The sequence below is a fragment of the Topomyia yanbarensis genome, chromosome 2 (genome assembly GCF_030247195.1).
Source record: "Topomyia yanbarensis strain Yona2022 chromosome 2, ASM3024719v1, whole genome shotgun sequence".
NCBI lineage: Eukaryota > Metazoa > Arthropoda > Insecta > Diptera > Culicidae > Topomyia > Topomyia yanbarensis.
This window is the reverse complement of record NC_080671.1, coordinates 92145083-92160584: the sequence shown is the minus strand read 5'-3', so window position 1 is coordinate 92160584 and position 15502 is coordinate 92145083. Positions and strand designations below refer to the sequence as shown.

The window sequence follows — 15502 nt, the reverse complement described above, 5'->3', positions numbered from 1 at the left end:
TTTAAAATAAACAAACTCCTAAAACTAAATTTGGCATATCCCAATCTAAAGGAAAATGAAAACTTGTAATTTATTACTTTTGCTCAAATCTGAGATTTATTTGTTTTATAAAAAATAGACACTTCACGAAGCTTCGTAAAAATAAGGTAATGTCAAATTTCGGTTTTTTGTAGTTTTTGTACCCTAAAACCGAACAATATACTCAATAAGTATAACAAATCAGCATTTTATAAAAAAAATCAAGTGATTCAAAAATTCAAGTGATCAAAGTCACCCGATGATCAAAGTCACCCGATGATCAAAGTCACCCCGGTTTACGGTATCATCACAAACGGTTATTTTCACAATGTATAAACAAACTAGTAGCTCATTTGTAATAATTTAACGATATCATTCAATCAAACGAATAAATATGCAACAGTGACCTATGCCATAAGAACAACTGTTTCTAAACTAAAATAACCGGATAAAGTTCCTGTGAGCAAATTATGCAAAAAACACTGGAATTACGCCCTCCTAAAAGCTATGAGAAATTCATTTTTTATCCAAATAGCCCAAAATCTCGTAAAATTGTCTTCGACATTTAAGACAACACAAGAAAAATATAGATGAATATATTGCGTGACCTTCATATCTCGTCCCATTGTGCGCCATGGTGAATTGATCTGTAGGGTAAACAAGTCTAATACGCCCCCCTTAAGCAAAAATAGCTATATTTCACCATTCGACGCTATGATCTTCTCACTAACTACTCTAATTTATTGTTATATTAGTTAGAAATTAGTACCCAGTTCATTTTTTATTAAAAACATCCTGATACAAGTACCTACAATTAAACATTTTTCAAAGATGCCTAAATTCTAGTTTTTTCTTTCACCCAGGGCAAAATGCCCCCGGTGAAAGTTTAATATGCCCCACAACAAGAGGACGGTATGCCCCACAGCAATCGGTGAGTATGCCCCACAACAAAGGGTGGGGCGTTTTGGCCGGTGATGAGCTGTTGTGAATACATGAATAATTCTACACACACACATAGTTTTAAGCCAAGCTATAAACTAAGATAGTAACTATAACATTCTAGTAAGCTACTTGAAATAGTTCTATCGAATTCGACTATTTCTAATTGGTTGTAATGCTATTGGAAAAAGTGGAAGCTTACATAAAAGTAGCTCTTTTGAAACTTTTGTGTATATTGTTGTTTTGCAACATATTAAAAATACCAAACTAACTTAGTACGTTGATTTCATGAAACGATACTGTTATCAGTCATTTTTACTTTTTAGATAATTCAGGAATCCTGGGAATCGAAGAGGGGCATTTAGCCCCGGTGGGGCGTATTATACCCATTTACCCTACACGCAGCTGACGCCACATATAATTTAAAGAGCAAGAGAGCGCGTTTCTCTCGTGCTAAACCACCCCATTGCCAATCCATTTTTTTTCTTTTTTCTCTTTTTTTTTAAATTCAATTAATTTTATTCAGCTCCAAAAGTAAGAGCTTTCTGCTTTTTCTGTGGTGTGTGATCATTGTATCTTCTGTGTATGCATGAAACTGGCACACCAATGCCTATGTCTAAAAGCAAAAGGTCTGGCAGATGATTGTACCTATCACCAATACGCAGAAAAAATGTTTAATAGTGTATGTGATTTTTCCGTTTGTTTACATCACCGATAGCAAAAGTGGAAGGTGCTGACGTCACTCCGTGTGTTTTGATTATTGTTCACCTGCTGCCATTTTGGAACTCAATGTCGTCCAGGCATGGGAAAAATCATTTCACGAAACGATCAATTTGAAATCATCCACCAACATGCTCTTACTGTGAAACCCGCCCGGTCAAAAAATGCGGACGAACATGGTCAGGCGATTTAAACAGTTTGACGTTTAACTCAACTCGCCTGTGCTAATTGCCCTAGGAACAAATGCAATTTGCGAATGCGATTTAAAGGCGATTTCAACACTTAGACAAATTTTCTGGCGGCTGAAAAGGACTTGGTTGTTTTTGCATTTTTCAAACATGGCGGTTCATGTTTAGCTTAAGCTTAAAATAATTTTTTTAAACAATTGGCGTGTTCTCGCTTGTATTTTGTTTGTCTAGTGCACTTCATTTAGCCAACGAATGTGGGAAATTGTGGAATCGTGTGTAAAAATAGTGGAACAAGATCTCTGACCTAAACTCTTAATAAAAGTCAGATTGTGGTAAGTTTTGATATGCAATGCCAATTTCACCATTGATTCTTCCTATAGTTTGGTGGTGATTACCTAGTGTAGTTATAAGATTATGTGAGTAGATAATGAATCCGAAAATAAGTATTATTTGTAATTTTCATATAAGAAAATTAGGGGCGATAAAATGGCGCGTTCCCTGGGCGATTTAGGGGCGATTTAAGGGCGGGTAGAACGGCTAAAAAATGACGGCGGCAAATCGCCCAAATGTTGCATTTGAAATAGCCTCCTAATTGCCAGCAATTTGCTGGCAAATTGAGGGGCAATTAGCGCATTCGAGTTGGCAAATAGACCCCCGTTAGCCAGCAATTTGCCCTTTTTGACTGGGCGATCTCGGTAACCCTTCTCGTGTCGAGTTACGCGTTCATGCGAAAGCGAGAAGCAAAACACAAAACTGAAAAAAGTGACAGCGCACGGCAATGATAGTGTTCACCCAGTGATTCATTCTCCATCACATATATAGTTTTTTGAATGAAAGCAGAAAGGATCGCAAATGAATGCATTCTTTCATTCACAAAGAGTCATTTTAAAACATTCACTGGATCGTTCTAATAAAAAAAACTTGTTCTTTTTTATAGATCTATGATTTTTTTTTGATCTCTTGTTGTTAAGTAAGTAAGTAAGTGCTGGCAAAAAACAGTTTTTAAAATGAAACGACGCTGTACTCAAAAAAGATCCTGTTGCAAGTTATCCAGGAGGAGGGCAGAAAATTCCACTTCAAAACAGATGAGAATTGCAAATATAAGCAAGCACCGCTGATGCCCGAAAATTTCAAAAGGAACATTTTTAAAATGCACCCTGCTGTCCACGCAGTAATGAATTTACCTGCACCGCCAAACGATAAAACAGAATCGCAGGGTCGTAACATGTTTGAAAAATACGAAATTGTTGATTGAACAATTTTCATGTGTGCCATGTACAAGCATGCATTTGCCCGGAAATAACTTCTTAAAACGATTCCGTGCATATCACAATATTAATTTCAAGTGGATTCTAGTGCAATCTACATCCCAATATTGATTATAGTGTACATTTGCACCAGTGGCGTAGCCAGAAATTTGGTTTGGAGGGGGTTTTGATGAGAATCGCAAATTTTTTTAAAAAATTTAATATGAGTTTGATAAATTATTGAAAACTCAAAAACATAAGTAGTCTAACAGATGTCATTCCAGTCTACAAACAAGAAGGATCAACATGGAACAGTTTTCAAACCTCTATAGATTATTTTCTTGTATAATATGTCAATGAAGTCAAAAATTGCGATCTTTTAAAGTGGGATAAAAGATCTAAAAAATTTTCAACGTTCAAGATCACCTAATATAATAATCCTTGACTTTGAAGGTTTGACAACTTCGGGAAGTTATCAACATAAAACAGCGCCTGCTTTGATATAGAAATTTTAGTGATTAACTCTCATAGAGGTAATTATGGTGAATTAATTTTTCAAAAATATTAAGAGACATGGTGCCTTCAGCAAAGTTTTTGATAATGTCATTTCAAACAATTTTGTTGAAAATATGAAGGCTACATGAATTCAACATATAGGGATTTAAATGGACTGGGCCTGCTATATTTCTTCTTCGTGAAGAAAAATTTAGGTGAAAACTATTTTTTTCTGCGCTGCGGATAAAATTGTTTGAAACAATCATTGCGAGTTGAGAACACAAAACCTATAACTAAATTATGGATGGATGGAACTGAAACTTGCGTTTCGACTTCATCTCATCAGAATCCGACACTAACTTGGTGGGCGGACTAAGCTTGCGCCGAATTGATGCTAGCTCCTGAAAATGGAATCACTCTTTGTGTTTTTGAGTCCTTTTAATATCTGGGAATTATTTGTTTTATATCCAATTCCCTTATTTTTTTGTAAGCTTCAAAGGCACCTTGAACGCAATGTGAATTTATTATTTAATTACCGCAGAAGAGATTTATCAAATACAGTAATTTCAGAATAGCTTGTTGTAAAGGTTTTCTACTACTATATTTCGATACTCTGAATATGTGGGATATTTATGTCTTTGACAAAGTTGTTTGAAATAGCACTTTCGAAAACTTTGCTGGAGACATCAAGTCTCGACCCAAATTTGGTTGAAGAGTAATTCTTGTCTATAATTACTTCTAGGAGGATTAACCGTCAAAATTATTCTATCAGCAGATGAACAGTTTTACGTTTTGAAATTCTTCAATGTTACTTAACATCGAAATTTGGCAGTTTCGAATGAATGTGATCGTGACCGTTAAAAATTTATCGAGCATTAATTTTACTTTTCTTTATTAGTCAACCTCACAACTTGCAGTACTAGTACGTAGCACACAGAATTTTAGTACGCCATTCATTGAATCCTGCTAAGAGGCTATTCATATAGTTGATAATACAACAAAAATCCAATGCTCATAAAACCGATCCTGACCTGCTAGAGACAAGCTTTCAACTAGTTTCTGAAATGTTATTCTTGTTGTTAACCATATTGAATTGTTGTCTAAACTCTACACAATCTAAAAAAATACATTTTCAGCAAATGTTGAAATGTATGTAAGTTTTCGGTAAACAAGCTTTTGTTTTATATGCAATCAACCTATTCAAATTTAGATTCCCAAATTTGTCTCTAATCCATAATTTGAAGCATCTTTCCAAAAATGAGCTCATAATAATTCAGACAGTTATTTTATTTTACATTGAAATAATTTGACAACTATGGGATTTTGGCTAAGAGATAAGTTACAAGATCCCCTTCCCATAATTTTCCAAAAGTTCTCATGACGCTTTAAACACAGTTCTCAATGTAGTGATCAGAGAATATTTTTCCAAAAATATTTTGTGGAATATTGAATTAAATTCGTCAGCATCAATTTTTTTTCAATCCAATTAATTTTGGTTTGGGGGGGGGGGGTTTAACCCCCAAACCCCCCCCCCCCTGGCTACGCCACTGATTTGCACTATAAAGTTGACCTAACCCAACCGGAGAATACAATCTCACATTCATTTGTGAACTAAAAGTTGATTCACTTGTGAATGTTTACAGTACAATCTTCCGATTCAATCCGCCAATAAAGAACACCATCTTCTTCATTCAACATAGTTCGTGTCATTCTTTTACCTGGCTCACATCTTGGGAAGTTGATCTCTACCTACGTTCAGTTGTGTTTATTTAGAGAGTTTTAGTCGGATCGTGAATGAACGATTCGCCAAGAATCATGCGAATGAATATAATTCCCATCCCTGGTCGTCATCACTGGTTGCTTCGGGATTGTTTACCTTTTTGCCCTTTATTTGCCAGACCTTTTAATTTATGTCATTGCACCAATGCATCATTAGAATGAAATGCTATCAGCGCCTGGTGGCAGTCATGGGATGTATTATTTACCACCGAAGAATGCGTGCTGACATGAAACGCAGCAGCTGCTACGCTTACAACGTCAGAACACAAACCAACAATTTTTTTTATGTTCCCTTTTTATACGTGTCGCAGTTCGTTCGATGACAAAGGGGAAGTCCAAGCAACGCTTGCTGCTTGGGTGAATTCAACAATTATGGATCAGATAATTACTGCTTACATAAAATCCATTATTTTCGTTATTTTTGGTAATTGTACATCCTACGGAATTGGATACAAAATTGTTGTACATATTTCCAATCAGATAGCGCCATAACCTTATTCATTCAGTACAACGGCAGATATTCACGTTTAAAAAATCGGGTTAAATTCCGGCAGAAAATTTTGAAACGGGACCCCTATACAGTAATGTTTCGATTATATCACTATGCGTTTATATCAATACTCGTTTATATCACCCTCGATTATATCACGGTTTTATCTCGATTATATCACGCTTTTTGAAAAACAGGCAAGGAAAACTACGTTGTGATCCAATTAAGCCACATATTGTGTCCTGGCACTTTTAAGATATTTTTACAATTGATTTGATTATTTACATGTAGGGTAATGTGCCTATTATTGGCATAGCACCACAGTACTATTTCGTTAAGAGTTTATATATGATGAGGTCGGTCAAAAAGTAGAACTTTTTAATTCTTCTATCTTAAAGAATAGATTCTAAAGAATGCATCTGAATTTTTTTAAAGGTCTATGCAGTAGAAGCAATGTTATAGCGCTATTTATCTTGCTCATTTACGTGGACGGAGGGCGTTGCGCGAAACTTTAAGCGTGAATAATCTCGATATCATGTTTTACTAAAAACGTTGTTGCAATGACTAGGATTATCGAAATATGTTTCGGCAGATTCCAATTGTTATTTTAAATTTTTCGTAACTTAATTGCCGTGTCTTTAAGAGGGCGTCTGGTGCAGCGTGTAAAAGCGACTTCTTTATTATTCGCTTAATTGTTAGTTATCCGCAGAAAAATCTAACAAAATAATGAGAGAAACAAAATAGGAAAGACATGGTAGGTATACCGAGATACATATGCGTTTTCTCTTGAATGGATATGACTACTTTTCTTTTGGATGTTGAAACAACGAGAACTGAATCGTAGTCCCTTCGAATACAGTGATTTTAATAGTAGATATTTACCCAAAATCTTAACGTGCCAGATTCCTTCAAGTTTAGTTTTGGGTGGTTCGGCAATTTTAAGAAACGGTACGGGATACGTAAAGTGAAGCTGTGTGGGGAAAAATAATCCGATGATGCCATGCCATTTGACCCAATGCGTTGAACAAAAATGGCGAACGCTGCTCTACCCAATGGCTTCAAATGGGTAGTATGATAATAGAAACATGGCAAAAATAGGCTCATTACCCTACTATGATTTATTCTTTTTGACTAATTTTAAATATTTATTACATTTTGTTTATAGAAATACATGGATTAATGCTTGAATGAAATCTTTTGTTTTGTTTTGAATATATCACGCTTCAAATATATCACGCTAAAATACAGACCGACCGTGATATAATCGAAACATTACTGTATTGAAACGTTAGAAGTATCCTACTTCAAAATAAATGAAACGCAGTGATTCTGTCTCAAGAGTGAAGCTACAAACGCTCATGTTCGCGCAATAATACATCGGTCACGCCCGGAAATCTCTTCCTTCGGTCTTATCCTAGATCCATCCCTCCAATTAGTGATATGGGGAAACTGACTCTCTTCTGGCATTTGTGCTCCGAATACTGAAAATTAAGTATCAGTCAAGAACACATACGAATATGCGAATGGACACATGGTTGTAAAATCGAATTTATACGTGCGAAGTTACATACACGCTAGCACACGTGACTAACACCCACTCGATCGAACACGTTAACACACAAACACTCGAGCTCCTCGCGATGATACACGCGATCGTCAAATCTCGACACCCACATATATCTGAACCGAGCAATGAATGTCAATTTCAGAATCGCGGCCCGCTATAAGCAGTGTTTTAGTGGTTGATATTTCCCGTCTCGTCTGAAATTGTAGTGAGTGATTCTGTCGGGGAGCTCTAACTAGATCCTAGCTCTACAGCTTCATTAGGACAATTCTCAAAAAAATACCATTCTGAGCGGTTACATACAATAAGAAACCGAAACTGGAATGTTTATATGGGAATTGAAGTAATTTGCCCCGTTACTACTGCATTAGTAAAACAGTCAAAAATTATTGAAAACTAAAAACAGTGGAATCAGTAAACCAGTAAGCCGTTTTAAACGATATGAACAGTAAAACCCGTAGAATCATGAGTCACATAAATAAAAAGTGAAAAAGCGGACAAAACAGTTAAATAGAAGAAAAGTAAAAACAGCGAAAGAATTATAGGCATTTCTAAAAGTTTTGAAACATTCACAAGTAAAAGAATTGACTAGTTGAAAATATTACGAATAGATGAAAAATTTCAACAGAAACTTTCGTTGAAAATCTCGAAACAATCAATCAAATGTTTTTGTGTACTCCAATGTGTGAAGGGAAACTACGGAACACCGTTGACAAAAGTTGCCAGTGTGTGAAAAACACATCTTCAATCAGTTGCTGAATCAAAGTAAGCAATGAAACAACATCTTCGCACTCGCTGCACCGTTTGAGGATGACGACAACGACCACAACGACGACGATGACGATCGGCCAGTTTTTCCACCGTACATCGCGTTCCGGTGACATCTTTATCAGCTCCGATCGATCTAAATTGAGTGATTAATGAAACGTTTTGTCCAATTTAAAAACCAATAAAGCAGACGTTTAAAATCAAATCAGAGACCACAAACGAGCCAAATTTTTCCTTTTCTCTGTTGTGCGTGTTCGCGTTTGTTGTCATTCTGTTGTTTTTGTTATTGTTTTTTTATTATTATTTTAATTCGACGCGAAAGAATGCCTCTCACTCGTCGCAGATTCCACTCTCGTGGTCGTGGTCGTTCAAAATCGTCGAACCGCGAAATAGAATCACGCGGACGGATGTCTAAAGTGAAGGAAGAGGAGCGAAGAAACCAAACAAAAACAACAAAAATCGCCAGTTCAATTTAAAGCGCAGAACGTGAAAACATCGCGACTTCACTGGCAGTGTCTGATTTTATTGATGCAGAAAATACCCCGGCAAGTAAAAACGATTGTGTCCAGTAAGACGAAACAATTTCGAAACTGAAATTCGATTAGATTAGACTAATAAAAAGTTAGCAATCTTTGAAAGTAGCCCAGCGAATGGTTTGTGATACGAATTCCTTTAATTGTGTGTGATATAATTAAGTTGTGTGTTGGCACATTCCTTGGGGATATATTAGGAATTTTCCCAAGGTTATCATATTGTGATCGGAAGGGATGACGTAATCGGGATATAGATTTTGAGAGTGTCATTTGGGTGAAATATATTTTTTTTCAATTGCCCGACAGCAGGTACCGTTGCAGGGTTGCCTATGTCCCCCCTCCAAGAATGAGTTTGTTTTGTTGATTTCAACTAATTTAGATATGGAATTCGACGAATATCGACTTCGTCTCATCAGAATCCGACACTAACTTAGTGACAGGTCTAAGCTTTTCTTGCGAAACATCGCGCAGTACTAGGGGTTTGCTCCGAAACATAAATAGTGTTTTCGTTTTTTGGAGCTACCGTCAATCCTTCGCTAGCGTAATCCTGTCACTAAGTTAGTGCCAGATTTTGATGAGACGAAGTCGAAACGCAAATTCTAACTAACTTTGTTATAGGTTTTGTGCACTTCACGCGCAAGATGATTTTAAACAATTTTTTCCTTATGTTCTATAGATTTCTGATAAATAGAAGGTTTTATATAACGTTTTCATATGTTAAAACAGGACTAAATATCCTACAATATAAAAGTATATCGTCTTAGATTTTTGTAGTGCTACGAAAATTATCGTTTACTCTTCTCTTGCTTTTGAGAAAGAAATGAGAAAGAACTTAACAATTTAAACAAAAAACAATTAGCTCCTAATCATTTATATTAACATAATAACTTAGCCATACAATAAAAATTTGCATAACATTCAGCCGCAAGGTCCACTTAAAAATATTTCATCTGAAGCACTGCAGAGTTCACATAATCTTATTTTTTTGGCGGACCCCATAATTAGAACAAATTTAATAAAGAACGAAAACAACCCGAAATTTGATGAACAGGATTACAATATTTTTCGGCTCTTGCCGACCGCTCTCATTTTCAGGTGTGATAAATAGTTGGTAAATTTTTAATAAAAGCTCCCTACTCGTCGGCGGCGGCGTTCGGATCGATTATTGCCGAAAGCTATTATTAACCGCACATGAGTTCGGTGCAATTTCCGTTCGCTTCGTTTATCTCGCAAATTGCATTTTTCATCACTCGATAAAATTATTAAAATTATGAAACTGATTGTTTTTTTTTTATATTTTTGCTGTACCCTTTCAGAAACAACCGGTACCGGAGGAACGCGCGCGCTCGCTCGCTCAGCGTAGAACCAGCTTTCCCGGGTGAGAGAGTACGCGTAAGACCGGTTCAAAATTTACAACATCGCACGGCTCGCCGATCTAGATCAGCCCGGTAGTCACCGACCAATGGGCATATCGGATGAGGGCAAGCTGTTAGGCACGGAGGACATACCCCATGAGGCTCGGCCACCCCAGGGCAGTCCACTGGAGCGCTGCAGCATCGGTACGGGGGGGTCCATCACACCAGGCGGCCATCTGATGAGCAGCCCGGGCCGGGACCCGAACAGTCCCCTGTCGGATCAGCACAGCGACGACGAACGGAACGATGACTACACACCAAAGAGAAAGCAGCGGAGATACCGGACTACCTTCACGAGCTTTCAGCTGGAGGAGCTGGAGAAGGCATTCTCGAGGACTCACTATCCGGATGTGTTCACCAGGTGAGTGCAACGCGCTGCTATTAGCTCCCGGATTTCCACACGCTGCAAAATGCAATTAATCTTGGACGCCTACTCGTTCGGGGCTTTTCTTGCCTGCCGGCCAGTTATCACAGATTAACGGACACATTAGTTGACTTTCACTTGTGTTTTTAGTCTCATTCCGTCTGAATCGCGCAGCTTGAGCAGTAATAATAAAAGAAATAAAGTTTGAAACTGTAAGAACAAGCACGCAGAGATTAAGAGTCTAATCGAGAAACACCTCATTTTGCGTTTACTTTTCGATTTACTGTAAAATCGACCCAGTTTCGATCCCAACGGGACAGAGAGAAAATTTCTAAAGTAATTTTCCCCTTGGCTCAGAACTTTCCAGAAACTTACTGCACTTCCATCAAGCTATTTGACACTTCTGCCTCCTCTCCAGGTGGTACGAATCAGGCAACCTTCGGTAGTAATCTACAAGTAATCAATGCCATGGACTGATGCTTCAACACCTTTTCAAAGTGTTCGAAAATTTAATTTCCTGTTTTGTGCAAATCAATCTGTCGATGTCGGTTTTTTAACACGTGTGTCTGAGCAGCCACGGATATTAATTATTACTTGCGAAAAGCGCTACGGACAGTTGATTGCATCGTTATTTGCGATTTCCTCACATTGTTTAATTTCGGAAATTTGCTCGTTGCTTTGTTCTGTCACAAAGAAACCGGCCACAGATTTCGATGCGACTGTTACGGTGGAGTTTTGATAGTTATGTTCTGTTATTGGTTCATTTCAAGTTAACAAAATCATTGCCGGAATCACGTCGCCGTTGTGTGGACGATATAGGGTGATGAGCCTATTTGCGCCATGTTTCTATTATTACCCTACCCATTTGAAGCCGTTGGTTAGAGCAGTTAGAGCACAGAGAACAGACATATAAGCTAGAACAAATTTTCCCGAAAAACCTGTGTAAACATTTAAATGAAAATACGTTGAAAATTACTATCGCATACAGGTTCGCATGCGTGCGTCACCATTGTATCCAAGTTTGCACACAAGTCCCGTATAGCGATTGCTGGCCGATCGAAGCGCCGACCAGTGGCAAGTTGCTACTTGCTGTTGTCATTTCAAAGCGACTGTTTATTTTCTTACACAAGTTGAAAACTTTACTTGTGTGTCAGTTCTCAGTGGTTAGAGGTTTGTTTAACGCATTGAGTCAAATGGTAGCGCAACAATAAGGGCACTCGATTCGAGTTTTCATTGAGCTCAAACACGAGAATTTCACTGTTTTCAACGCATTTGTGTTATTATATTGGCAAGAAATTACCGAATTAGTGAGGCACCTTGCTTAGTATGGTGAAAATAGGCTCATCACCCTAGATACTTTCGAAAAAGCACTCCAGAAGAATTTGTCTCCCTTTCCCGCTTGAGAGCAGTGAGGTAAAAAACGAATTGGGATTATTTTGTGGAATAAAAGATTGATTTCATTTTACTTATTGACATATAGGTATTAAGATGAGAAAAAGCCAATTTAAGTGCAGTCTAATCAAACTGTGTGTGTATTTTTTATGGCAAGGTTGTAGTGTATTGGCACTGTGCACGACTACCAAAGAGAACAGACATATGAACTAGAATACACTTTCGTGAAAAACCTGTGTAAACATTCAAAACGTTTAAGGTTCAAGTTACCTTTTTTGAGCATGTGTTAGATTTGAACGCTGGGTAGTATGGGTAGGAAAAATTGTGTTCAGCTTTGCCACTAGATTATCCATTTAAATCTTTTCAAAACTCTAAAAGAAGAATATCAGCCGATTTATTAGATCACAACGATTCAAATCATACAAAATAGCTGCTGGAAAAACTATCGGATTCGTTAAATGGTGCTTTTGAAAAAGTGGCTGTAATTTTTTGTCACACTACCACACCGTGCTGGGGTACGCAACACAACTGCGCAATGAAAAAACCACAGCCACTTTTTCAAAAGCACCATTTAGCTAAGCCGATGGTTTTTCCAGCAGGTATTTTGCATGAATTAAATCTTGATGATCTAATAAATCGACTGATATTCTTCTTTTAGAGTTTTGAAAAGGTTTAAATGGATAATCTGGTGGCAAAGCTGAACACAATTTTTCTTACGCACACTACCAAGCCTTGAGGTAACTTGAGCCTTAAATGAAAACATGTATGTTGAAAATCATCATCGCTTACAGGTTTGCATGCATGAATCACCGTTGTATCCAAGTTTGCACTAGAGATGGTCGGGTTTCAATTTTTTTGAACCCGAACCCGACCCGAACCCGAGCGCATGAAAATTTAAAAACCCGAACCCGACCTGCGCCCGAAATTATAAAATTTGAAAAACCCGAACCCTACCCGTACCCGAGAATGAAAATTTTGTAAAACCCGAACCCGACCCGACCCAAGAATCCCGAACCCGAAAATTTAAAATTTGAGAAGCCCGATCCGAATCCAACTCGCTAATACGGAGAATCAAACAAAGATCTCGAAGATTTTTAATTCTAGGCACCCGAGCTGGACCCTTGACTCATCTAAGAATAGTAGAATCACTCGAATCTGAAGTAGCACCATACGCATTGAGTTATATCTGCATATGGCAAAACAAATTACTGCCGAGTAGAATCCGCATTTATATTTACTATTATTGAACGTCAAATTTGTGACGTTCTGAGAAACTGTTGATATCTTAACCGGAAATTAAGTTAAATTAAGGCTAATTCATGGGGAAACAGAAAGCTTAAGGGACCACTTCAATGGCAAAAATGCTTGGCCACGGAAAATATTTTAGGAACACTGTTGATTACTTTGATGGTTCTGACAAGATAGACCAAGCAAAAATCTTGCGGTTTATTTGAAAAAGTTGCAAAAACAAATTTGTATACACTGGGAAAAAAATATCCAATGTTTGCATATTTTTTTCTCATATATCTTTTATTCTGTTGTGATTTTTAGCATATGCTTCTAGGAAGCATTCAATGACGGGAAGAGCAATTTACAGCTGAAGAGGCAAGAGGCAGATATAAATATATGCTATCGATGACTAAATAAAGTTTCAGTATATTATGTATAGCAACGAACACCCTAGTAAGTCCAGCCGGAAAATGAACCGGAATTCTGGTTGGTGACCGGTTAGTTTTCAATCTCCAGGGACACAACCGATTCTAATTAGTATTCGTTTTGTTACTAATGTCGGAATACTTACCAGAACCAGCCATAATGCCGGCGTATTTTCCAGCTGAACTTTACTGGAATGGTTTGCAAAAAAGAGATTACAACCTCTAGAGAGAATGTTGCTAAAGTTGCGTTGCAAACACTGGTCGAAACCTCACCTGATCTAATTAGTTTGACAGTAATTTTTGAGGATACAAAGAAATCAGATATACCGCAGCGAAACAGATTTGTCAACCAGTGAATGCATAGATAAATGGCGCCTTGAGGTAATCTCTATTTGATAACTACGGTGACGTATGATTCTAATTCTGCATTTTGCTACTGCATAGAAGTTTTTCACAAAACTAGGCAGAGATGGCGGTTGACCTAGGTAGTATGAGTAGTACTACCAGGGCAGGAAAATTTCGAAAAATGAATTGATTGCTGTTCGAAGCTTCACGAAGCACCTTCTCAAGCATACCACATGCAATCGATGAGTTTGACACAATCGCTGCGAACATTTAGGGGTAAAACTTATCTCTGCTCGGACGAAGCGAGCTTCGCATCTAGTTCGCTCTTTACAATGTTCGAAAAAGTTCACATTAACCTTAGAAGCACACATCGTCGAACACGAGGTAAGCTCTTGGCTCGTGGTTTTTGCGTTTTTGGAACATTTCCACAGAGTTTCGAAGCGATATTCGGTGAACACATATAAAGCGAATGCCTCGTTTATTTGAGAATCGCGAACATCGAAGTTTTATATCGCTTCAAGCATCAGCATCATGAGGCCACCGCGAACATGTTCGCTACGTGACTATCTGTCTTAAAATCATAAACTGTAAATCTTATTTTGAGTATAAATAAAATGGATTATTTTAAGATTATAATTTAGGATTTAGGGATTAGGTGCGTCGCATACCTTACCAATTTATGAGCCACGAGTTTGAATGAGCGTAGTGGTAGTGAAATTCAAATTCTTTTTCTCGGAATACAATTATGTTTACTAGCTACTTTGATTGCAAACTCGTCTTTTCTTCTTCAATCGGAGTATATTTTCCCTGCCAAGGAGTTTAGGTGAAGATGTATAAAGTATATTTAAGGGGGTAAGGGCTTCAGCGTGAAAAAATGTTTTTTGGTGAAATGACTCTTTTGGATGAAATGATACATTATAATGTACAAAAGTTTTGATCAATTCGCTTCGCCCAAATTTCTAAAAAAATCGCAAATAGTGTTTTTTAACGCTACAACCATTACCCCTCTCTTAATAATCTCCCTATCTAAAACAAATTCTTCCTAAAAAGAACAATTTTCGGATGGAATCTCACTGCTGACGTCCGAGTTCAGTTAGACGGCGAACTTCAGTTATTTGCATCCACTGAGGGGTAGTTAGGCGTAGTCCGTTGGCCTTTGTTTTCAACTTGTTGCGGTTTCTAACGTTCTTGCGCAACATTCCTAAATCGGCTAGTCATATTCACTCAATAATATGCGATGATTTGTGTGTTAAACGTTATTTTTAATTTTACCAAATGAATTTATTAACAAATACCCACATACTTGAATTTATTATTATTGTCATTAATTGAATTATAATTTCTTGGCATCTGTACCAAACCAAGAGGAAAGTTTCCAAATGATTTTTATAATATTGTTTTATAAGTTTATTGGTTGATTACCTAATCACAAGAGACAAAATATTTATTTTCAAACATTTTCGACAGAATCTGTTCACTTAATAAATGAAGTGTCAAACTTATTACATGTTCCACTTTTATGAAATTTATTTCCTGACTCCTATACATGTGTTTTGTGATAAATAATGAGAAGGATATTCCAACTTGTTT

General features: G+C 37.2%; 1 protein-coding gene across 1 annotated transcript in view; it reads left to right on the top strand.

Moving 5' to 3' along the window:
- Positions 1-15502, top strand: part of LOC131678829 (homeobox protein aristaless) — a 342197-nt gene that overhangs the window by 237955 nt on the left and 88740 nt on the right. The window contains exon 3 of the mRNA XM_058959198.1: positions 10058-10517. Coding sequence (XP_058815181.1) covers positions 10204-10517 — 314 coding nt within the window. The 5' untranslated portion in view covers positions 10058-10203. The remainder of the gene's footprint in view (positions 1-10057; positions 10518-15502) is intronic.